General features: G+C 45.0%; 1 protein-coding gene across 1 annotated transcript in view; it reads left to right on the top strand.

Moving 5' to 3' along the window:
* Window positions 1–4171: 4171 nt before the first annotated feature.
* The window catches only part of ARRDC4 (arrestin domain containing 4), a 31277-nt gene continuing 10659 nt past the window's right edge, over window positions 4172–24789 (top strand). Inside the window, exons 1-3 of the mRNA XM_084817422.1 lie at window positions 4172–4475; window positions 17098–17167; window positions 19082–19229. Coding sequence (XP_084673548.1) covers window positions 4184–4475; window positions 17098–17167; window positions 19082–19229 — 510 coding nt within the window. The 5' untranslated portion in view covers window positions 4172–4183. The remainder of the gene's footprint in view (window positions 4476–17097; window positions 17168–19081; window positions 19230–24789) is intronic.

The raw sequence follows: 24789 nt of genomic DNA, 5'->3' as shown, positions 1-24789 counted from the left end.
ACTCCCTCCCTAGGGAACTCGACCATGCCCCCTCTTTAATGAGCTTCTGCCTAGGGATGGCGGAGAATTCTGCCATGGATTCCAGTGAGGCCAATGCACTGGCATTCGGCCCCCCGGAATCCGTGGCGGAACAGCCTCCTGCCCCCCCGCCCGCCCCGCGGAACCCCCTGGGACGAAGCTTACCTGCGGTGGATGCGGCAGCTTCAGCAGCAGCTTTGGCGGCAGTGCAGTGGCGGGAGGTGTGGCAGCGGCGGAAGGTGCGACAGCGGGGGCAGCAGGTGTGGCAGAGGCGGGGGCAGCGGCGGAAGGGGCAGCAGCGGAAAGGGCGGCAGCGGAAAGGGTGGGGGTGGGGGCGGCAGGGGCAGAAGGTGCAGCGGTGGCGGGCAGCAGCGGAAGGGGCAGCAGAAGGGGCGGCGGCGGCAGGGGCGGCAGCGGCAGCTGCGGCAGCGGCAGCTGCGGCGGCGGGGCGGAATGTGCGGCGGGCAGCGGCGGAAGGTGCGGCGGCGGGTGCGGTGGGGGCGGGGGCAGCCACTGCTGGGTGCAGCAAACGCAAATGGAGGCGGCTACAGCGGCTGCCATTTGCGTTCGCTATTTTTAGCCATTCTAGCCTACGTAAATATTTACATAGCCTAGAACGGCTAAAAATAGCAAACACAAATGGCGGCGGCCATAGCCGCCACCATTTGCATACGCATTTTTTTTTACTTTGCCGTGATAGACTACGTAAATATTTACGTAGTCTATCATGGTTAAGTACAGGGACACAAACGGCGGCAGCTACAGCCGCCATTTGCGTCCCTGCTGCCCAGTGGCCAGATGTCCAGCTGCAGGCGGAGCCAGCCGGCAGCTCCATGGAATCCCCACGGAGTGGAGCCAGCCGGGCAGGATTCCAGGGTGAAGGACGGAGCACCTCCCCCCCCCCGTCGAGGATTCTGGGGGGAGGGACAGAGCGCCTCCCCCCCACACCGCAAAGCAGATCCGCGAAACAGTAAGTGACTTGCGTACATCCCTACTTCTGCCACGCATTAAAAACGTGGTTGTTCAGGCAGGCATTTGGGGTGGGTTAGAGTATTTTTAGAAATATGATGTTTTAATGTAGAATTGTATTGTTTAAAAAATGTTTATATTGCTGTATATCGCCCAGAGTGGCCGGGTGACCGGCCAGATGGGCAATTAAGGAATTTAATTAATAAATTAATGAATGAATGATACATATGCATTGTTGTTTATTCGTTCAGTCGCTTCCAACTCTTCATGACTTCATGGACCAGCCCACGCCAGAGCTTCCTGTCGGCCATCGCCACCCCCAGCTCCCCCAAGGTTGAGTCCGTCACCTATGCATTAGCCTATGTAAATGCTATACAAATTTGGTGTCCTCTTTTGCCCTTTTTGGGGTGATGCATTCCTTCTTTGGGGATACTATGGTGGTGGCCAGCCTACCTGCTCCTTCTGCTTCTCCTCTTTGCTGGTGCTGCTTGCTCACCTGCTCTCTCCAAGCACGCAAGCAAAGGGAAGAGCAAGAAGGAGCAGCAGTCTCTTCTCACCTTGCCCTCTCCTCCGCGCAGTGGCAGGGCCTGAGGCCAGAGTGAGAGGGCATGGGTGTGACAGTAGCAAAGAGGTGGACCCATTCAGGGCATCTTGCCCTTGGAGCCCACAAGATCTGAAGCTGACAGTGTTCCAGGAGTATGGAGAGTCCCCAGCTGGTGCTGGGCCTTTCTGGCAGCAGCTGACCCGTGGGATGAAGACTCGCAGCACAATCTGGGTGACACAAACAGCAAGCCATGCTATCTCCCTGAGAGTTGCTGAACGGACTAGTTGCCATTCAAGGGCTGTCCGAGTGGACAACAATGACTCACGATCTCCACCCTGACAAATGCATTCAGAGTTTCTTCCACCCTCCCACCAAAGGTCAAGCGGTGTGTTTCATTCAGTGTGTTTTAGCTTGGCTGATGTTTTCTAGTTTAGTAGTTTGCATTCTATATTGCATTGTATTTCGATGAAGACGATAATGACCTAATTATAATAACAAGGGGTTGCATCCAGCCTTAGTCATGCTTAGAGCAGACCCACTGAAATCAAATAACAGGACATAAACGATTCATGACTGACTTGCTGCATTGATTTCAATAGGTCTACTCTAAGCATGACAGTCCATCTTTGATACAACCCAATAAGCACAGAGCACAGCTGTAAGGCCCCAGGCCTGTAACCAAGTTACCAGTAGTTTTAGAGAGACTTAGAGATCCATAATGCTCTCTGCTTTGATTCATTAGCTGCAGTTTTCTTGCTAGTGGGCCTCTTAGCTTGTAAGATGAGTCAGAGATCGATATTGCTGCCTCAGCACATTCTATGCTAAGGAGGTCTGCTACGGTTTATCTTATCAGAGTCTCAGATGTGCCTGGGCAGTGGAGCTCTGTTTGTCTTAAAGCTACAGATGTCTGTGCTGGGAACCAAGCACTGTTAGGCGATGTTGGGAAAGTTGCAGATGAACGCTAATTCACTCTTGCTGCTGTCATGCTGCCTCACTGCTAACACAAATGGTATAAGACCCATTGTACCCCTTGGCTCTGGGTTCAGAGAAACTGTCTGCTCCAACGATCAGGTACGCCTGTGCGCTGTAAGTACTCAACGAAGTCTCCTTGTAAGCAAACCTGGATCTGGCTTATCACTCTCTAAATTTTGATACCTCTATTTAGCACCTCTAAATTTTGGAAGCCGACTGCAGGGGCATACAAGAGCACACACACGCTTTATTCTGATGCTTAAAGGTAAAGGTAAAGGTGTCCCCAACCAGTCGTGTCCGACTCTAGGGTGCGGTGCTCATCCCCGTTTCCAAGCCGAAGAGCCAGCGCTCTCCGAAGACGCTTCCGTGGTCATGTGGCCAGCATGACTGAACACCGAGGTGCACGGAACGCTGTGACCTTTCCCGCCGAGGCGGTACCTTTTTATCTACTTGCAATTTCTTGCTTTCGAACTGCTAGGTTGGCAGGAGCTGGGACTGAAGACGGGAGCTCACTCCGTCACGCAGCACTCGGGTCTTGAACCGCTGACCTACCAACCTTCCAGTCTGCAGTTCAGCGTCTTAACCACTAAGCCACCGCGGCCCCATTCTGATGCTTACCTAATAATAATACAATTCTTATAATAATATTATAATTATTATAACAATTACTATAACAATAAAATTAGTATAATTATGACAAAATTGTAATTGTCACAATGTAATAATTATTACATAATTGTTAATGATGAACGTTGTTGTTCAGGCAGGCATTTGGGGTGGGTTAGGGTATTTTAGAAAATGTTTTTATTGTAGAATTTTATTGTTTTAAACTGTTTTTATTGTATGTTGTACATCGCCCAGAGTGGCTGGGTGACCAGCCAGATGGGCGATTAATAAATTTAATAATAAATAAATAAATAAATATTAATAATTATATAATAATTGCAATGAGAAATTATTATTACTGCTACTACTAACAGGAGCTCAGAGTTTCAGGTGGCACAGAGTGGTAGGCGGCAGTATCACAACCGAAGCTCTCCCCACGACCTGAGTTCGATCCCAGCGGAAGCCGGGTCCCAGGTAGCCGGCTCAAGTCGACCCATCCTTCCGAGGTCGGTAAAATGAGCACCCAGGTTGCTGGGGGAAAGGTGGTCACGACTGGGGAAGGCAATGGCAAACCACCCCGCTACAGTCTGCCATGAAAAGGCCAGCGAAAGCCGCGTCCCTCTAGGAGTCAGCAATGGCTCGGTGCTTGCACAGGAGGAACCCTTCCCAACACAAACTCACAGGCCTATATACACTCCGCGGAAAAAGTAAAAAAAAAAAAAAAAAAAAAACCAACAAGAAAACACGTGCCTTTAATTTTGATAGAAAATTCATACTTAATCCCCTCCCTCCCTCCAGTTCTGCTCAGCTGGGATTCCCCATCCTTTCCCCGCCCCTCCTCATACGTCACCCTTCGGCTCCTCCCACATCCCTCCTCCCCGCCTGTTTACTCACGCAGCCGCGCACATGGCTCCCTCCTTCCCCGATTGGCCGCCGCGGCTCCAGCCGGCCGCGGCGCGCCCAATCGCGGCGCCGGGCACGCGCCGCCCGCCGTCACGCGCCTGGCGCGGGCGGGCCTTCCCTCAGAAGGCGCCGAGCGCCGCCGCCGCGAGGAGCGGGGCACGCCGGCGCGCGATGGCGGAGGCGGCGCCGGCGCTGGCCGTGGCGCTGTCGGGCGCGGCCGGCGGGGCGCTGGGCTACTGCGGCGGCGAGGCGGTGCGCGGGCGGGTGCTGCTGGAGCTGGCGGCGCCGCTGCCCCTGCGCGCCCTCCGCCTCGAGGCCGCCGGCCGCGCCAGAGCCGCCTGGAGCCAAGGCGCCGCCGCCGCCGCGCCGCCGCCGCCGCCCCTCGCGGCCGCCCGGCTCGAGGCGGAGGTGCCCTACCTGGACGTCCGGCAGCGCCTGCTCGGGCCAGAGGCGCGCCGCGCGGGTGAGCCCGGGGGGGCGAGGGGCGCGAGGCAGGGGGCGGCGTGGCGTCGGGGCGCTTGCTCGGGTGGGGGGGCGGAGGGCGCGGCCCGTGTTTGTTGATGCACCGTTAGTTATTACGTTTGTATCCTGGCCGTGTTCCCCTTGCGAGGAACCAGAGTGGCAGACGCGGCTGTCCTCTCCTTTTATCCTCACAACGACCCTGTGAGGTAGGCTGGGCCGAGGGAGAGCCGAGAGACAGGGGTGTGGCAGGTGTGCTGGGAGGGGCTCTCGGTATTTATTTATGTGTTATTATTAATTATGTCATTTATATCCTGCCCGTGTTCCCCTTGCGAGGAACCAGAGTGGCAGACGCGGCTGTCCTCCCCGTTTATCCTCACAACGACCCTGTGAGGTAGGCTGGGCTTTGGGAGAGCTGAGAGACTGGGGTGTGGCAGGTGTGCTGGGAGGGGCTTTCCGTATTTATTTATGTATTATTAGTTATTGCGTTTATATGCTGCCTGTGTTCCTCTTGCAAAGAACCAGAGTGGCAGACGCGGCTGTCCTCTCCTTTTATCCTCACAACGACCCTGTGAGGTCGGGTGGGCTGAGGGAGAGCCGAGAGACAGGGGTGTGGCAGGTGTGCTGGGAGGGGCTCTCGGTATTTATTTATGTGTTATTATTAATTATGTCATTTATATCCTGCCCGTGTTCCTCTTGCGAGGAGCCCGGAGTGGCGGACGCGGCCGTCCCCCTCCCCGTTTATCCTCACAACGACCCTGTGAGGTCGGGTGGGCTGAGGGAGAGCCGAGAGACAGGGGTGTGGCAGGTGTGCTGGGAGGGGCTCTCGGTATTTATTTATGTGTTATTATTAATTATGTCATTTATATCCTGCCTGTGTTCCTCTTGCGAGGAACCCGGAGTGGCGGACGTGGCTGTCCTCCTCCCCATTTATCCTCACAACGACCCTGTGAGGTCGGGTAGGCTGAGGGAGAGCTGAGAGACTGGGGTGTGGCTGGTGTGCTGGGAGGGGCTCTCTTTATTTATTTATGTATTATTAGTTATTACGTTTATATCCTGCCTGTGTTCCTCTTGCAAGGAACCAGAGTGGCAGACGCGGCTGTCCTCTCCTTTTATCCTCACAACGACCCTGTGAGGTAGGGTAGGCTGAGGGATTGCCGAGAGGGCTGTTGGGAAAGGAGGGGGGCGAAGACCAATGGCAGGATTCGGGGCGGGGTCATGACCTGGGTGTGGTAGGTGTGCTGGGAGGGGCTGTTCGTATGTATTTATCATTAATTATTACATTTATATACTGCTTATGTTCCTCTTGGAAGGAACCCAGAGTGGCGGACATGGCTCTCCTCTTTTTATCTTCACAACGACCCTGTGAGGTAGGGTGGGCTGAATGGTCAGGGACTAGCCCAAGGTCACCCAGTGAGCTTCATGGCTGAGTGGGGGGTCTTGAACGCGGAGCTCCCACTCCTGTTTAGTTATTTGATTTGTACCTTGCCTTTCTATCAAAAACTGACACTTGAGGTGGCTTACACAATTGATTAGAATTGACTGAAAAAGTACATTAAAATAAAATAAAAACATAACGACAGAAAAAATACATTATTAAAGACAGCACCCAACCCACCAGATCGACTTACAGATGAAAGGCCTTCTTAAATTTAGTGGGTCTTTGCTTGGCGGTAGAAGGACATCAAAGAGGGAGCAAACCCTTGGGAGGGAATTCCTTAGCCACCAAAAAAACCCTCTCTTGGGTCATCACCAAACACACCTCCGAAGGCTGCAGTCTCAAAAAGGCCACTCCAGAATATCTTAAGGACCAGGCAGGCACATATGGGATTCTACTCCCAACACTCTAGCTAACTACTACACCACGCTGGCTTTTAAAATTTAATAACTCTTATTTATGCTTCAACCCCATACTTATAGTATGTATGTGCTACTGGGGGGGGGGGGGCTCACAACACGTTTAAAAATTGCAATATTATTAAACACAACAAAAGAGGCCCTAGATGAAAACAGAACCGTTATATAACAGGAGATATTTGGGGAACAGATTCGTCTTAGAAAATAAAAACGGAAGGGCTGGTGGTTAGATCAGTGGGGATTGAGGTGTTGGGGTTTCAGGACTTAATCCTTTGACCGGGTTTGGCTGATCAGCAGAAGAAACAACGCAGCGTCGGTTGTTGCCCATAAACATGGGATTACCCTAATTACCTGCACCGCGTTGCGAGTCGCCATGTTGTCCCAGACTGCAAAGCATGGGTTGTAGGGTGGGTGAAAATAAACTACCCCTGCACCGCGTTCGGATGACACAGCAACCCCTGACGTGGGTAATTAGGGTAATCCCGGGCAGGGGTGGGGGAAACAAGGGACGCTGCATTATTTCCTCTGCTGATTGTCCAAACTTGCCCCTAGCCTAGCAATGGGAGAAAGGTCTCTGCTTAAGAGGCGAGGCCAGATGGCTTGGGTGAGGGACGGGGGGAGGCTGAAGGAGTTGTGTTGTTTTGATTTATTGAAATCAGTTGTTTTTGCCTCTCCTTTCTTCCAAATGGCCCCCAGGACATCTGATAATGATAAAATTATATAAAAATAATCACAATGTTGTAAAACATCATACAATAAAAACCACTCAGCCGGTATCTTTCTCAAGGCACTTCTCAAAATTTCTACAGCCCTCTGGAAGGTAATTGAGCCCAGGCAGAAAACACACATGAGGAGGCCATTCCAAAGCTGTGGCATCATTACAGAGAAAGGAGCTCTGGAGTCATAAAGAAGGAAGGGCAGGTATCTTGGTTGAATGGAAGAGAGTGGCTGAAGCCAGGATGTACAAAAAGGGAAAATATGCAGTACCTACTGTAATGCATTGGTTCCTTTTGAATTGCTTTAGGAATACATTAAGTCAGTGGTGAATGCTTTTTAGAGTGCTCAGAAACTAGAGCCATTTGAAAACAAACAATACAACCCAAAGGCTGCTCATTCTTCTTAGTATGTCCCCTATGTGTGGTTCAGGTATGGGGGGGGGTTGATTGCCTGGAATTAGGAGAACAACCTGGGTTCAAGAGGGAAGGGCAAGTGACTTGAGCAAGTGCCAGGATAGCTGGAGCTGGAAGTGATTGTAGCTAGACGACTGGAAGAGGAATTGCTTGCCTAGGATTTGGCGGGCAGCATGGCCAAGCCCTGGAATTTTTTCTAAGTTCTGAGTAGAGTCACTGGGGGTCTCAGGCTGTGGGCAAAATGCCTTCTGGTGGGTCATCCCCCACCCCATACACACACACACACACACACACACACACACACAAAATACCTGGTAGCAGAGGACAGCAGCACTCTTGAGTATCCCACTCTAACTGGCACTTTAATTTCTCACAGCACCCCATAGCATTACTACATCAGGAGCAATGTCAGAAATTAAAATGGCAACTAGACTTAAAGGGCAGGGGCTCAGGTCAGGCATCAGCAGTGGGCTGATGACTCCCAAGATGTTGGAGCCTTGCATATAACAGAGAATTTCCATGAAAAATTATACCTGCTGAAATAAATATCTGCTGTACCTATTAAAGGTACAGAAGCCCTGTCCTGTATTTTCCATCTGGTCACCCTAGCTCTGATCTATGGAAATTTCTGCCAGACTAAATTTGTTAGTCTCTAAGGTGCCATGAGATTCTTGGTTTTGCTTCAAGTTAACATGACTTCCTTAATGGATTTTTGTCCAGGGTTTCATCTTTGCACTAGGAAAAGCAGCATCTGCTAAGTTTTGGCCCCCGACACAGGCAACAGCTGATAAAAAGATAGGATCTCAGTATATAAATTAAGTGGTGTGCAGGGAACTTCAGGTTATGAATCTCAGCCTTTTATGCTGCTCTTAACAGTTCCTGCCAGAAAAAAAGTTGGCAATCCAAGCTCTGGGCCATTATGTGTTTTTGTTGTGGAACTGCTTTTTAAATTGTTAGGGTTTTTAAGGTTGTTTTTAATGTTTTACTATGTCTTCATTTGTTTACGATCAGAAAGGTGGCATAATGCAATACATAATAAATACATTATGAGAATTCTTTTTCTCCTCAGTACTGTAAACTACATATTTGGTTGGACTGGAGAAAGACAGCCAGGGGAAGAAATATGACTCCCACTGACAGGCGGGAGAAGAGGGGACAAGACAGTACTTACAGGGCTTTGGTTGAGAATGACTTCTACTTTTAGGTTGTGTTTCTACCAGCAGTTCTTTCTGCTAGAACTAGGGCTGTACACGTCCCACTACTGTTGTGAGGGTAATACATAACCAGCAGTAGCTTGGTGTTAAATTACTGAAGACGATTGAAGGAACTCTTCCCCCAGACCCACTCCCCAAAAACTTTCTTTCAAAGAAAGCACACTTCCTTTTTCATGGTGAAGTAATGTGGAATAGCTTTGCATGGGGCCAAAGAAATGTATGTAATTTCCTCTGGAAAGATTAACTATTCAGCAAGGAAGTGTCTGGCTGCTGAAGTTCAGCACCCTTCAGTTGCTTATTCCACACTTTCAAAGAATATGTAGAAGGGGAGTAGAGTCATGCCTGTTGGCCCAGCCCCCAACATTGCTTTGCATAGGCTCCCCCTGCAGACCTTCTGTTCAACATGGAAGGCTTCACTGCCCTTCTAATGTCTTTGGCTCAGTGGTGGACCGCATGCGTTGCATGTAGAAGGTCCTGGGTTCAATCCCTGGCATCTCCAGGTAGACCTTGAAAAATGCCCTCCTGAAACCATGGAGAGCTGCTGCCGGTCAGCATCAGTAATATAATATTGAGCTAGGTGGACCAATGGTTTGACTTAGTACAAGGCAGCTTCTTATGTTCCTATATGATGTGGAGTAAAACATTTGAAGGAGGCTTAGGTATGGGAGCAAATTGCTGATATTTGAAAAGGTAAATACAAACAAGCCTTTGTGTAACTGTGTTATTGCCAAAATGCCCCATCCCAATGGACAGCTATAACAGTCTATAAAATCAGTATATAAAATCAAAAGGAAAATATCCATACTTAAGAAATATAGCTAATTGATTTCCTTAGCAATAGAAGCTGCCCTGTTATAGTATTTTGTTATATTCATAGCACTTTTAATATTGCAAAGTGCTTTACAGTTTTATTGTGTTGGACTTGACTGTGTGTGGGATTATCTAGTAAAAAAAAAAAAAAACAGTAGGTGATTCATGCAGCAAACTGCTGACTTCTTATCACTTTTGTTTTTTCCAGCTTTGCCTCCTGCCCAATCTTTTCAGTTCTGCAACATTTTAAATATGAAACTTTTGCTCTTTCTTACATTGATGGAGATCTAATTTAGAAAGTTTATTTGACTGACTTTTAATGTTTTGTTTACTAACAGTGCAATCTTATACATGTCTATACATTGAGTTCAGTGGAATTTACCCGAGTGAGTGCACATAGGATTGCAGCCTAAATGTATGCCATATTGATTTTATATGCTGTATAAATCTCTGAAAAGCTTTTTTTTCAATAGCCCAAAGTAATTGAACTGAAATACTTCATTAAGGGGAAAGTCAATAAAGTTCACTTAGGGCACAATCCTATCAAGATAGACGTCATCCTGGGACTTCCGGCTGGGACCGATGTCGCTCTGGCAGCTTCCCACGGATCTCCGTGGGAGCTTTCTCAAACAGCTTTTTAAAAGGTTGAAAAACCTTTTCATCTCCCCCCTGGAATTGAAGGGGGGGCAAGGCATGCTGTAGACAACATCTTGGAGAAAAGTAACCCACATGAGACATGAGATATGGGGGGGGGGGGGGCTGGGTTCCAGGATTATCTTCCCAGAGCTTTACCAATGCAAAAAGCTGTACTGAGACTCCTATTTTATAGGAGAAAACAGGGCTGACGTGTTCCATATTAATATATGCTTTAAGAAATATCAACAATCTCTGAGGGATGATTTAAGAAACGTTAACAATATTTGAGAACATCTGAGGACCTGTAAGATCTGTTTGAGAGAAATATGTCTGTGCCGAGGAGAAGAAGGGAGCTGGCATCTACTCCCCCTGCATCCTCTGTGTCAAAAGTGTCGAAAACAGAAGATACAGGGGAATTATTTATGCTGACAAAGGCTTTATCTTCGCAATTTACGGAAAAAGTCAAAAGGTTGGATTTAATCCAAAATTCCATCACCGCCCTGCAAGGAGCTGTAGATTTAATTAATGCATCACGGCAAAAAATGGAGACGAAAATTAATGAGCTTGAAGACTGAGTGGCAGAAAATGAAACTATGACTCAAATTTGTTTAAAAAATATCTCTGATAGAATCTCTCAACTGGAAGCCTTCACGAAAAGATCCAATGTACGTATTATTGGGATTAAAAACCTCCCTAATGATGTAAAATTGCCTATTTTTATGGATAAACTTTTGCATGAGATATCCCTATTCCATCTGATTATTTACTTGATATTGAGCAGGCATTTCGTGTGCCAAATGCAAAAGGGACTGATTACACGATCATAGCTCAATTTGCAAAAGTCTCCACAAAGAATTATATCCTGCGTTTGACAAGGGAGGCTGGAAGCCTTTCCTGGAAACAAGGTAAAGTTATGTTATTTCCAGACTACATCAAAGAGGTGGTGAATAAAAGAAGGCAATTTATCAAAGCAAAGAACATGGCAAAACAAATAAACTTACAGTATTACTTAAAATATCCTGCTACACTTTGTATTGTGTCTGAAGGTCAGGTGAAGAAGTTTCTAAATCATGAAATGGCAAAGGCATGGCTCAACGTAAAAATGCATGAGAATTCTGTTACAACCCCATGACCTAGAATCTTTAAACAAGCTTTGTTAACTGTTTGAGTTTAGTCTACATGATCTAGGCTAATTCAGAAGATAAATGATTATGTTTATATTGGTTTACTCGCTTTCATCTTTTATTTTTTCTTGCTTTTCTTTATATGTTTTATTTTATTTTATCTAGTATAAAATATATTACTGATGGTTGAAGGTTTATATTAAGTTTTATTATTATATAATATATATTATTATTAATATAGGCTTTGGGGAATGAATTGTAGACCCGTTTCTTTGATATAAGATTGATGATATGATATAGAAATGTAAGGTTGTTTATTAAACTGTAAGATTGTTAAGGTTATAGATATAGTTTTTAAAATAGAATGGCATCGGAGGCAGGAGGGTGCTGGAGTTTAAACTCAATTCGTTAAGGGAGAGGGGGAGGGAAGGGGAGGGTTTTTTTTTCTTTACTTCCTTTCCTCTTTCCTTTTCCCCTTTTTTTCCCTCTTTTTTCTTCTCTCTTTGTTATTGTGGTGTCCTCATCAGAATATTGTACTGTTGGGAAATTGAAGTATTGATTAGGTTGTTGATAATTTTGGTATTGTTTATTTCATTTATAAAAATAAAATAAATAAAAAGATATTAAAAAAAAAAAGGTAGACATCATCCTCCGAATTTGGAGGCTGATGCCTATCCACTGCAGGTTGGGTGGAGCATGGAGGGCTCCTCTCCTCCACGCTCTGCCCACCCTGCATTCTTGGCTAGACGTGCGACTTCATATGTCTAGCCAGGGCTTCAGAGAGGGGGTAGGAACAGACCCGGAGACCCCATAGGAAGCAATGTAAAGGGGCTTCCATGGTCCCCACCCTGCCCCCGTGAACGCCCCCTTTTCACCCTCTTTACGCTCTGTTTTACGAGCATGGAGAGGCAGCCGTCGGAGTTCTCCCTGCATAAGCAACAAGGCAGAGGGGGCAGGGAGTGCCGTTTCCTGACTCCAAGCTTGGAGCACTGTCTGCAAGCTCGGAGCCAGTAAACCAAAAAACCCTACGGCTCTCTAGATGGTGTCTAGTGGCTATAGGATTGCTCTCTTAGTGTGGTTTAAATGTTACATTCAAACAAGTTCAAACATTGGAAATTATCTTTTAGACATGACATGTCTTCAAATAGCATGCATGTGCCTTGTATTGTTTAGCTTTTAAAATGAAGGCACTGATCACTGTTAACATGGTAATTTTAGCATGCCTCAAGAGTTATGTGCATAAACATCCATGCTTCCCAGGGATAATCACTTGAGGGGGGAAAAGGTTAATTACAACCTTTATTTTAGATTTGGGTAGAATTGTATCTGTTCCAATTGCCCAGTTTGACTTCAGTTGTGTCCATTATGTTACTAATTAAGGGTGCAATCCTATGCACGTTTAGATAGAAAAATGTCCTACAAGTCTCAGCATCCCCCAGCCAGCTATGCTGGCTGGAGGATACTGGGAGCTATAGGACTTTTTTCTGTATAAACGTGTATAGGATTCCACCCTAATTTTATGAAATGGTGCATCTCTAGAAGTGGAACATTTTCCATAGAAAAATATAGTGAAACTTTTTCCATGTGGGGAAATTTTCCACCTCACATCAAAGTTCATGACCAGTGTCACATCTTCACATAATTCAACAATTAATCTCCTGTGTACATCTGTTATTTATATAGTACTAAAATTTTCATTGTTCGCATAAGTCAAACAGTCGTAAAGCTTTCTTTAAGGCTTTATTTCTAACCTGTTCACAGGAATATAGAATACTGTTCTTCATCCACTCCCCTCTGAATATCACATCAAATGACTTAATGCAAGATATGTCATAGTATCTATTTGGTTTGCTTTATATACTTCAAATGGCCATACCCTTTCCAGATTCTGAAAAGAAGAAAAGCAGGTCTTATCATGAAGAAACATTGTAACATTGAGTATTACTGAGTGTTAGAAGGTGTCAACTCTTCAGTTTTTCATATAATGCTTCATTTGTTGTGAACAACACAGGAATTAAAGGACATTAAGAACTTAAAGCACATTTGTTAAACTAAAATATTTGTTCCTCTGTATGTAGTGTGAGGCTGTTGGAGTTGCTTGACTAAGATCTCACAATGGGTCCATAGTAGAGATGAGAGTTGGATCCTGATTTCACAAATCCAATTCTCTGTCTACTGCCCCATGCTGCATCTTGAGGAGAATGAAGTGCGTGGGGCACCTGAGACTTCTTTAAAGCCTTTGGTGAACATGCTGCTGCTGGCCTTGAGGCACCTTGGGCCACCTCCCTGCTCATTGTCTTGAACCTCCGGCCAGTTGTCTCTACAGCCTCCAAAGCAGTCCCATCTTTGTTCTGTGCCCTTTAAGTAGAAAACACTGTTGATCCTAAAAGCTGCCACAGAAATAATTGTACCTATCTTCCTGGATGAGGTCACAAGGGTTGATCAGCTTGCTTTCAGCTCAGAACTACTTTGACTGGTATGACAAGGTGTTGCCCAAAGGGCAGATTCCTAAGGTATGTGGAATTGCCTGCTTGCGCACACATGAGGCAGATCCTATAATTGCATTGTTCAGCTTTGATTCAGAGGCCGGTGTCTTTTTTCTAATTGCTTCTTGAAGCAAGAGTAGCATTTTCTAATATGTGGGGGAGTGGATTTGGACATTAGAGTGTGGTGTTCACTGCAGTAATTACGGCACGTCAAGACTGAGGCATATGCAACAGTATCATGCAATGTTATGCTGAATCCTTCTATTCCAAGGTGATCCTTTTAAAAGGACTTCCTGTAGTGCTAGTGCTACAGTGACTGAAAAACTGCAGTTTGGAAGCACCTTAAGAAGTGCACCATGCTGAAATGTTTTGGTGAATGCCAGTTGGACTTTTCAAAACCAGTTTTAAAAGTCTGTCCTTCTCCTCCTTGTTGGGAAGAGGGAATCTGGAACAACTTACACCTAAACCTGTACCATTGCAGCTCTGTCCATAATACCGGCTAGACCTACAGGATTGCACAGCATGTACAGTTTCTGTTGGTAAGGCTGTGGAAACAGGCATAACAATTGGTCCTGGCTATTAAGCCAATATTGAACTCCCATTTCTCAGTTCAGATGTAATAGGAAATTGGTTTGAAGTAACCACAATAGAAACACTGGAGCTGGTGCACAGAAGATTGTGAATCTGTGGGCCTGATGCTCATTCTCTGCTTAATGAAACCATGGCTTATTTCTCTAATATAATATCTGAACCAGCCCAGTGTTTCCTGCTGTACCCTCATAGTGTGGCTTCTGTTCTCAATAGCTCAAGGGCTGCTTGCCACTCACAAACAAAGATCGGGTTTTAATCCCCTTTTTTCTAGAGATCTAGAAGCTGGCTATCCAATTTTACTTCTCAACTGATAACAGAATGAAATTTAATAGGGATAAATGCCAAGTTCTGCACCTAGGAAAAAGAAACCAAATGCACAGTTACAAGATAGGGGATACTTGACTCAACACTACAAGTGAGATGGATCTTGGAATTGTTGTAGATCACAAGCTGAATATGAACCAACAATGTGATGTGGCTGCAAAAAAGGCAAATGCTCTTTTGGGCTGCATTAATAGAAGCATAGCTTCCAAATCCCAGGAAGTACTAGTTCCCCTCGACTCAGCACTGGTTAGGCCTCATCTGGAGTACTGCGTCCAGTTCTGGGCACCGCACTTGAGGAAGGATGCAGACAAGCTGGAGAGGGTTCAGAGGAGGGCAACAAAGATGATCAGGAGACCGGAAACAAAGCCCTATGAAGAGAGACTGAAAGAACTGGGCATGTTTAGCCTTGAGAAGAGAAGACTGAGGGGAGAGATGATAGCTCTCTTCAAGTACTTGAAAGGTTGTCACAGAGAGGAAGGCCAGGATCTCTTCTCAATCATCCCAGAGTGCAGGACACGGAATAATGGGCTCAAGTGACAGGAAGCCAGATTCCGGCTGAACATCAGGAAAAACTTTCTGTCAGAGCAATACAACAATGGAACAAATTATCTAGGGAGGTAGTGGGCTCTCCCATACTGGAGGCATTCAAGATGAGGCTGGATAGCCATCTGTCAGGGATGCTCTGACTTGGATTCCTGCATTGACCAGGGGGTTGGACTCAGTGATCTAATAAGCCCCTTCCAACCCTACTATTCCATGATTCTAGCTCCCCTCCTCCCAAAACCCAGGACCTGACTTGCATTTATATTTTAGCTGAAAGTGTACACATGGTTAAATAATGGTGTTTTTAAAAAGTGATAAAACCTGAGCTTGCCAAGTATTAGCAAGTAAATTAGGCCAGACTTCCAAAGAAGCATTTTGGGGGAACATAAATGTAAGAATAGATCTTGTCTATGGATTTGTTTATTTTTTTGGAGGTGGGGAAGACCTTTCCAAGAAACGTTTGCTGTCAGCAGCTCTACAATGGTTAATTATAAATGTGTGTGTGAATTATGCCTAGTCCTCTGGTCCCCTATGTAAAACATGAAACACACAGGATTGTATGTAGGGCCAGTGCAGCATCATAAGGCGTGATGTATTGGTGCAGTATAATAGCTGGAGCAATGTGCTGTGGTAGGAATTAAATCACATTGTTCAAGACTTCATGCAAGCTAGAAATGGGTTGAGGTTGGATGTGACAACAGTAAACCATGCTTTTCCATATCAATAGGGAAGACTTAGATGCTGTCCCAGTTGCTCCTCCAGAGGAGTGAAGGGGACTCAGCCAGCTTGGCTTTGCTGTTTGTGGAGCTTCTTTAATCAGGAAAGCCCACATGCATCAAAGCTGTCAAAGTTCCCTTCTCTCCTCCTGCAATGGGGAAAGGAAGCAGGACAAGCGAAGTAGAGCCATCTGGATACCGGTCACTCCTCTAGAAGAGTGAAAGTGACATGGCCTGCTTGGCTTCGCTGCATACAGGCTTCCCTGACTGAGAAAGCCCATGCATAGTGAAGTAGCACAGGGGAGTCACCATTGTTACGTCCGATCTGTGAACACAGATTGGAGGTAACTGGGGATTCCTCTTCCCACCTCCTCCCCAACTCCTGGCAGGGGCAGGGCTTATGGATGGGTGGGGCTTGGAGTGCCAACATGGCAGCACTGACAGAGGTGGCACAAGCCTCTGTGGACTGGGTCCAAAGCCACTGTGGACTGGATTAGGCCCGTGAGCTGGAAGTTCTTCACCCTAGGCTTAAACCCTGGGTAGCAGCGATGTGTGAACTGGGCCTGTGTTTAGCGCAGTCATTAAAAATAGAAATTCTCTTGTCTTTCCTCCCTCCGTGTATTTTAAATTATGTTTAGGCCACTTTTAAAGATGGAATCTTCTCAAGGCGGCATATAAGATAAAAACCATATAAAGTTGATATAATAAAAATGAATCGGCCCATAAAAATGGGGATTACCAAAAATAAATAGATAAAAGCAAAGCTCTATGATGAAGATGTTTGGCTACAGTATATTAACATCACACTTTAATTAAATAAAGTATAATCGCCACATATTTCTGGAGGCAGGCCATAATTTTGTTCAGAGTTGAGGGTGGTTTTCAAGAACTGCTGCTTGTAGTGTGCAGCCTTTCACCTTTTTTGGTAATCAGGTTTGTGTGAACACAGTAAGAGGTGGACCCCTCCCCCTTCCCCAAGCCACCACTTTTAAACACTCTCAGAAACTATGTTCTGTATCCAGCCATAGCTACCCTTAGGTCTGTGGTAGGTCTCGGCCACTGACAAAACTAAGTAAGTAGTACCCTTTTCAACATGGCACATAATTAATCAATTCTATTGATTCCACATTTTGTTTTTATAATTTTGCAATGTGTGAGTTTATTTTAAAATAATTACGTTTTCTTTCTCCTATAGGTGATGAGGGCTTAATCCTATTAGAAGCTGGAAAACATGAATTCCCTTTCAGCTTTCATCTCCCCCAGCAGTAAGTGCTGTAACATAGCTTGAAATCGTGGTGTTATAAATGTTACTGAAAAAAATATCTAGAGGTACTTTAAAAATAACAGACAACTGTGAACAGAATGAATTATACTTTGTGCCCCCAAATTCTACCTAGATCTTGATTTTATTTTTCTTGCATCATATCAAGAGTTTGAAGATAGCACCTTATTCACCAGTAGTGGGGAACTGTTAAGCCCTTGAGAGTAAAAAAAAAAAAAGGGGGGGGGGCTTTAGGCCTCTTCCAACTTTGTCCCCTGTAATTGCATCAAGCAGGGACTGATTGATGCAAACAGCAGAGGAGAGGCAAAATGAAATGCAAGAAAGCTGTGATGGGATACCCTGTGGGAATGTGCCTTCCATATTGCTATATTCTGTTCCTATCAGCTGTAATCTCAAATAACTTCATGGTGGAGGGGATAATGCAAGAAGGCAGCAGGCCCATGTGAGCAGCTTGATTGATTTTTCCAAATGGAGTAAAGATAAAACTCAAAGACTTCCAACTTACTTGAATAACATAGTTGTAACTTTTCACAAAACTCTGAATACTGTTTGAGTGGACCAGGCTGATTGAGGGCTGAGCAAAAGAGAAATCTGAGTGCTTGGACAGTGGTTAGATGACATGAGAAGGGAGCTCTGCTGCAAAAGTCCTTCTCCCTTACCAGTAGACATTTCTGCACCACATGACTTTAGCAGGCAATGCTATTGCATTTCTTCACAATCGTGAGGGCTACAAATTAGGGTTGGGCATTTGACCAGCCAAATAATGGTCAAGTATTGGGTGACTTTTGTATTGGATAATTTTATTAGAAAAACAAAAAAGATACTTTAATCATTTAAAGAATAAATGTGAATGATTCACTGAAGAGTTCTTCTCATAGTTTTTTTTTATCCTGAACACCAGGGTTGGTCTGCAAAATCCCCCCCCCCCCCCAAAGTTAAGATAGTGACCTTTGTCACTGATAACTACTTACATTTCTTTTTGGAAATACCTGCTATTATAGTAGGCTGCCATTAGAACTGCTAGGTTTACCCCCTGACTACTTCAGGGCTAGAGGGCAAGCAGTCCTCCTTGCTAACAAATGGACCCATCGTGAAAAAAGTCAGTTTCCAGGCCCGATTCAAAGTGCTGGTATTAACATTCAAAGCCCTAAACTGCTTGGGGCCAGGTTACCTGAAGGATCGTTTCCTCCCATATACACCTGCCCAGACCCTAAGATGGTCTCTGGAAGCCTCCACCAAAGGATGTGAGGTGGGTGGCTACGAAGAAGAAGGCCTTTTCTGTTGTGGCACTCTGGCTGTGGGATAAGCTCTCCAGAGAGTTTTGCCTGGTGTCTACTTTGTGCTCTTTTTGGTGCCAGATGAATACCTTCTTGTTTTCCCGGGCATTTTAGTCTTTCAGTTTCAGCTGTTTTAAATGTTACTGTATTTTAAATCTTTGCACTGTTGCAAAGTTACTATTTCTATTTTATAATATAGTTTTAAACTTTTAAGTGCTATTGTATTTTATGCTTTTAATTGTTGTGAACCACCCAGAGAGCTTCAGCTATTAGGTGGTGTAGAAACGTAATAAATAAATAAAAGCCACCACCTAAATAATAGTATTACTAGGTTCATGGAATATTTAACCACAGACAAATAGGCAGTCAATTGATGGGCATGCCAACCCTACTACAAACTGTCTTAATGGTACTGAAGATATGCAAGAATCAAAATTTTGCTCACAGTCACATGGATTGCATGCAGCCTATCGTAAGACTCTCTGTCATGCATTGCATGCATGGTTAGTTATCAGGCCATTGGCATTCTAGCAAGAATGTTGTAAACAGCTGTGTATGTGAAGTCTACAACAGAGAAATGTGCTAAACTTATAAATGGGAATTTCTTGTCTTGTGTTCAGATCCTTGGCAACCTCTTTCACAGGAAAGTATGGCAGCATTCAGTACTATGTGAAAGCAATCCTGGAAAGTCCAGTGGCCCCTAATCAAACTGTTAAGAGAGAGTTCCAGGTTATCAGCCACATTGATGTCAATTCACCAGTTCTACTGGTAAGAACAGATCTAGCTGTGCTGTACGTGTGTTCATTCTCCCCTCAGCTGTAGCCAGGTCTGTGATATTTTTGTCTGTCACTTTGCTGACTTTTCAGTGCATGTAAGCTCTCTTCTAAGTTTTCTCTATAAATAACTAGCCTTAGGTTGTGTGAACTGCAAACAGTGTTTGGGGTTTTTTTTTAATGCCATTGATTATGACCCTGCTGGCACAGCTGTTCTGCCAAAAGTTGGGGCAGGATTGACATGTGTCTTTTGCCCATACAGTGTAAAGGGTAGCATTCTTGCTTTCTACAAATCAGATTAAATGAATAGAATTTGTGTATACTTTTGTCAAATCATGGGTAGAATTTAATACTTAGTGCAGACTTCCAAATAAGTTCACTGGCTCCCAAGTCATTTCCAGACCTAAATCAAAGTGCTGTTTTTGATGTATAAAGCTCTACATGGCTTGAGACTCAGTATATAATGGAATGTCTCCTCCGATATGTACCTACCTTGAGGTCATCCACAGAAGCCCTTCTTTAAGGACTCCCCCTGCTTCATTCTGAGACTCGGAGCATGGCAACAAGAGAGAGGGCTTTTTTTGGTGATGCCCCCCAACCAGCTCTGAAATGCTCTCCCAAGGGAAGCTTGCCTCACGCCCACCCTGCTATCTTTTTTGTTGCCAGGCTAAGACTTTCCTGTTCTCCCAGACTTTGTAAGGCTTTTAAAGTCTTTTAAAATATTCTAGTATTGTAGCATTGTATTGTTTTAGTTCCTGCGATATAAAACAGGTTATAGAAACGCAACTGCTGGCTTACAAAAAATTTGTTTAAAGAAAATGAAACCCCCCAAAGAAGAGGGGAATATCTGGGGGTTGCTTACCCTTTTTATCTTGTGAATCTGATGGAAGACAAAGGAACATGTAGGAAAATCATGGCTACAGTCACATTAGGAGCCTTTCATGGTTCCCCTTCAAAGATTGTAAATGACCCTAATCAAGACAAATTATTTTTCCTGTGTCTCCTCTCCTCATCCCTGTATTTGCAATAAGACTAGGGTTGCATGATATGGTCTAGCTGTGGTACATCTTCAACCTACCTACTTGTCTTCTACGCACTCTCCATCCACCTGTTATTTGAGCCAGGGCTTGCTAGAACTGACACCAGAAGTTGTTGTTTTTTCTGTTTAGGCTCATCCAAGAACATGTGAAGTAATAGTCTCTAAGCATTAAGAAAGTGCCTTACTCACCAAGTAAACCATAAGCGATCTTGCATAGCCCTCAAACTTAATACTAAGCAACTTCCAACCTATTGTCTGTTAAGACAGCTGCTGCTTATGCAGAAAATGCAAACAGCTAGTAGAGTTCACTTCATACTTTTATCTATGACTTGATCTTAGGGCAAGGAAAATATAAATATAAAGAGATAACTAACTGTTCCTTTCAAAAACAGACCTCACCCCTTGCAGAGAACCTGCTGATTCTTAATTTAGCTGGCCATGACTGACATAAAAAGTAATAGAACACCAGAGTACTTTGCAAAACCAAGCATGAAACTTCTGGAGCAAAAGTATTGTCTTGATAATTGATGGGCATTTGATCACCCCTGAATTGAGAAATCCAATAAAATATTTTTTTAAAAAAAATTAAGGCCTATAAGCATGCTGGAGAGTTGTTCTGAGCCATTCTGGAAGTTATTTCCTGTTTGTTAATAGTGAGCAGATAACATTGAAAACAGACCTGCAGTTTTGTAGTGTTTACTATTGCCTAAACAATATCTGGATCCAAATTATCTGAGTGGAAATAAAAAAAAAATAAATTGAGATGTTGCCTTTTTAATGTATGATGTAGGCTAAGTACAACCTTGTTTCCAAAAGTGTTTGTGTTTTTGCATAAATTGCTGGGCCAGGACCCAAAAAAGCTATTTTAGGTATGCCCAAAGGCTTGCTTGTGCCCATTAAGTTTGGCTTTGAACAGTAGACCATGAACCTTCCACCCATGCCATACCACAAAGTGTTTTTAGAATTCTCCTTTGTTTCAAAAGTAGCTTACCATGTAGCAGAGGAGCTCCTGCTTGAGAAACACAGGCCCAAAAGCCTCCTTGGGCATAGTGAAACTAGATACATGGTTCTATGTATCCTGGCCCTGTCTATTTCATATCTGTTGGAGAGTCCAGCTACCATTTTGGAGCTTTTCAGCCCTCCCTTTCTGGAAGCAACTCCTTCAAAAGCCACCCCTGGATGTTGGGGGAGGTGGACCTTCCAGAACAGCACTCATTTAGGTGTTGAGAAGGTACTGTTGGAAAGGGAAAAGAGTACACACCCAAACACTCTTTCGATCCCAGTCTATGGACCAGTGCAGAAAAGCTGCACAAAAAACATCCAAACATCCATGGTAGTCTGCATAAGTATGATCTAGGAAACCACAAAATCCACTGATATGAGGATGTTAGATCATTTGCAATTGAAATTATGTGAGATTAATACACTAATCTATGCAGTGTGTAGTGTACTGAATCCATTATTTGTAGCTTGTTGCTAGTTCAGATAACATTCAAATAAACAACTTCAGTGTGCAACCAAATCTCAGTAGTCTTTGGCTCCAGTTGACTACCTCAGTATGGTATTTGTAGGAATGTGAAACAATGCTCTCAAATTTTGCACTGTAGCATACGGTGGCATTTAATACATTGTGGAAGCCAAAATAGTTTTTCCTTTTTGAAGGCTTGAGTTTCCAATCCTTTGTTGAGGGATGCTGTCACTTTCCTTTTCAAACATAGCTGTTATCTGCAGAGACTCTCACGTATTTTCCCATTTGGGTCCACTTTAATGGAGAAAACGGACTATAATTCATTAAAATAACAACAATATGCTGTTGGGTGTTAGCAGAACCTGTATCCCTTCTCACCATAGAGAATGGAGGTGCCTTTCAGCCAGTGGAACTGCTGTTACTTTGTAGCTCTGCCCGCTAAGTGAAGAAGTCCTAAATGTACATAATTGCAGTGGGTTACTCTCATGTTGTCCCCTTCATGGATCACTGCCTTGTTGTGGCAAAGGGGCTTGCGTAACTCAGTGAAGCCATAAGCTATGCCGTGCAGGGCCACCCAGGATGGACAGGTCATGGCGGAGAGTTTTGACAAAATGTGGTCCACTGGAGAAGGAAATGGCAAACCACTCCAGTATTCTTGCTAAGAAAACCCCAGGGAACGTATCACAAGGCTAAAAGAGATGACGCCGGCAGATGAGCCCCTCAGGTCGGAAGGTGTCCAATATACTACTGGGGAAGAGCAGAGGGAATTACCAGGTAGCGCCAGAAAGAGTGAAACGGCTGGGCCAAAGCCCAAAGGACACTCAGCTGTGGATGTGTCTGGGGGTGAAAAGAAAATCCGATGCTGTTAAGAACAATATTGTTTAGGAACCTGGAATGTCAGATCAATGAATCAAGGTAAGCTGGAGGTGGTCAAAGATGAGATGGCAAGAATGAACATCGACATCTTGGGAATCGGCAAACTAAAATGGACAGGCATGGTCGAATTTAATTCAGGTGACCATTATATCTACTACTGTGGGCAAGAATCCCTGAGAAGAAATGGAGTAGCACTCATAGTCAACAAAAGGGTGGGAAAAGCAGTACTGGGGTACAATCTCAAAAACGATAGAATGATCTCAGTACGACTCCAAGGCAAACCATTCAACATCACAGTAATTCAAGTCTATGCCCCAACCACTGAGGCCGAAGAAGCTGAGGTTGATCAGTTCTATGAAGACCTACAACACCTTCTAAAACTAACACCAAAAAAAGATGTCCTTTTCATCATAGGGGATTGGAATGCTAAAGTAGGAAGTCAAGAAATCACCGGGATAATGTAGCAGCCATATCGGGGATCAGACTAAGTAGCCTCATGCAGTCTCATGCTTCATGTTCTTGCTGAGCTCTTTCTCCCTTGAATATATTGTTGTAAGCTGACGAGACACAGGAATTCCTTATCTTGTCAAAGGTCATACAGTTGTATATCTTGTTCTCTGCTGTTCTCTTCTGTTCTCTCCTTATCATGGCTACCCTATAACCCAGTTCTTGTATTATAAACAATAGTGCTAAGAGAAGAAATGTTGAGGATTGCAACCCCATGCGGGAGGGGGAGGAGGAGCCGTTTCATATGTGTCACAATGTCTATAAAACCAATGTGCTAATGTAAATCGGGGCTTCTGGCTCTTTGGAAATGATTCCAGCCTTAAGCCCGCGCGTTAAATAAAGAATCTCTTTTTCCTTCACTCCGTGGTCTCTCTGACTCTGGGTTCTGCAACATAAATGGTGCCGTGACTCGGATGTGGCAGGCTCTGAGCCAGACAGGTGGCAGTTGCCTGCTCTTGATCGCCGCACCGGGAGGACGAGCTCGGCGCATGCCTCCCTTTCTTGGCGCCACCGACCTTTTTGTCGAGTGAATGGGAGAAAGCCTGCACCGGGATCGCCCAAACGGTAGTGAGCAGCAAGAGAACCTTGGGAAGCGGAGGAAGGAACTTGAGCCCTGCCTGTATCGCAGCTGCAATTGAGTTGAAACCCACATTGGAAGCCTTCAGGAGAAAGGCAAGTATATGGGAAAAAGAGGGCCCCGCCTTTAGGGAGAAAGGCCACTGGGCAGAAAAAAAGAGGGCCCCGCCTTATGAAGAAGGTCAGTGTTGGTGGTATACGTATACAAAAGAACCTACTCCTTGCGGGTAGAAGGGGGGCCTGATCACACCCCCGAGTGGGCGCCAGTACCTAGCACGCCAGTACTCAGTAGGAAGCTGGGGAAGCCGTTTTCCGCTCTGGTAAAAAGTGGGAAAAGTGGGTGGCAGGGACATATGGATGTAGTGGAGAGATTGATGATTGTGTGAGTGGCTACTGCGGTTTCTGACGCATACCGTTGACCGTCCGGGTGCCCAGGCCAGTAGCAAAGTGCGTGGTGTGAAAAATCCTCTTGTGTCGGCCAGTGAGACCCCTTACTCACTGACCAATTCCCATTCCCTAATTGTGTCTGTCTTCAATTTAGGAGGGAGGCTATGGGTGGTGGGGGAAGCAAACCTTGCACCCCCTTGAGATGTATGTCAAACAAAGAAGGAAAAAGGTTTTTTTAAAAAGATTCAGAATAGAGAGAGAAAACAGCAAAAAGCTCAAGGTCGAGCTGAGAGGAAAAAAAACAAGATCTGAGGCTGTTAATTAGAAAAATGTTGCAGGACAGTCTGGCTTTTAACAAAGCGTGGGAGCGTGGGAGTGTAAGGCCGAAGACGTAGCTGTTAGCCTAGCGCGCCGAGAGGGGGGGGGCAGGAAAATTGCCCACAACGTTCTGAGTTGTGCAACATCATCACCTCGCCTAATTGAGATGAAATCCCTAAGAAATGGAAACTGAAAATGAAGACCCAGAAGATGAAGGCAAAATAGAAAATAAAGGTGAAGAATCAGCCCCCAGAGCACAGGCTAGACCCCTCTTCGAGTAAAAAGTGTGCCATAAGACTGTCCCAAAGCAGAATAAAGTGGAAAGACCACGTTGAAGATCTCTGTCAAGGTAACCGTGTTTAGCTTTGAACTGTGTTAAAATTG

Source organism: Heloderma suspectum, chromosome 11 (assembly GCF_057233095.1).
Source record: "Heloderma suspectum isolate Gila_16-S chromosome 11, 16-S_ref, whole genome shotgun sequence".
NCBI classification, from domain to species: Eukaryota; Metazoa; Chordata; class Lepidosauria; order Squamata; family Helodermatidae; genus Heloderma; species Heloderma suspectum.
Note: the sequence above shows the minus strand (reverse complement) of the source record. Positions and strands in the feature narration are given on the sequence as shown.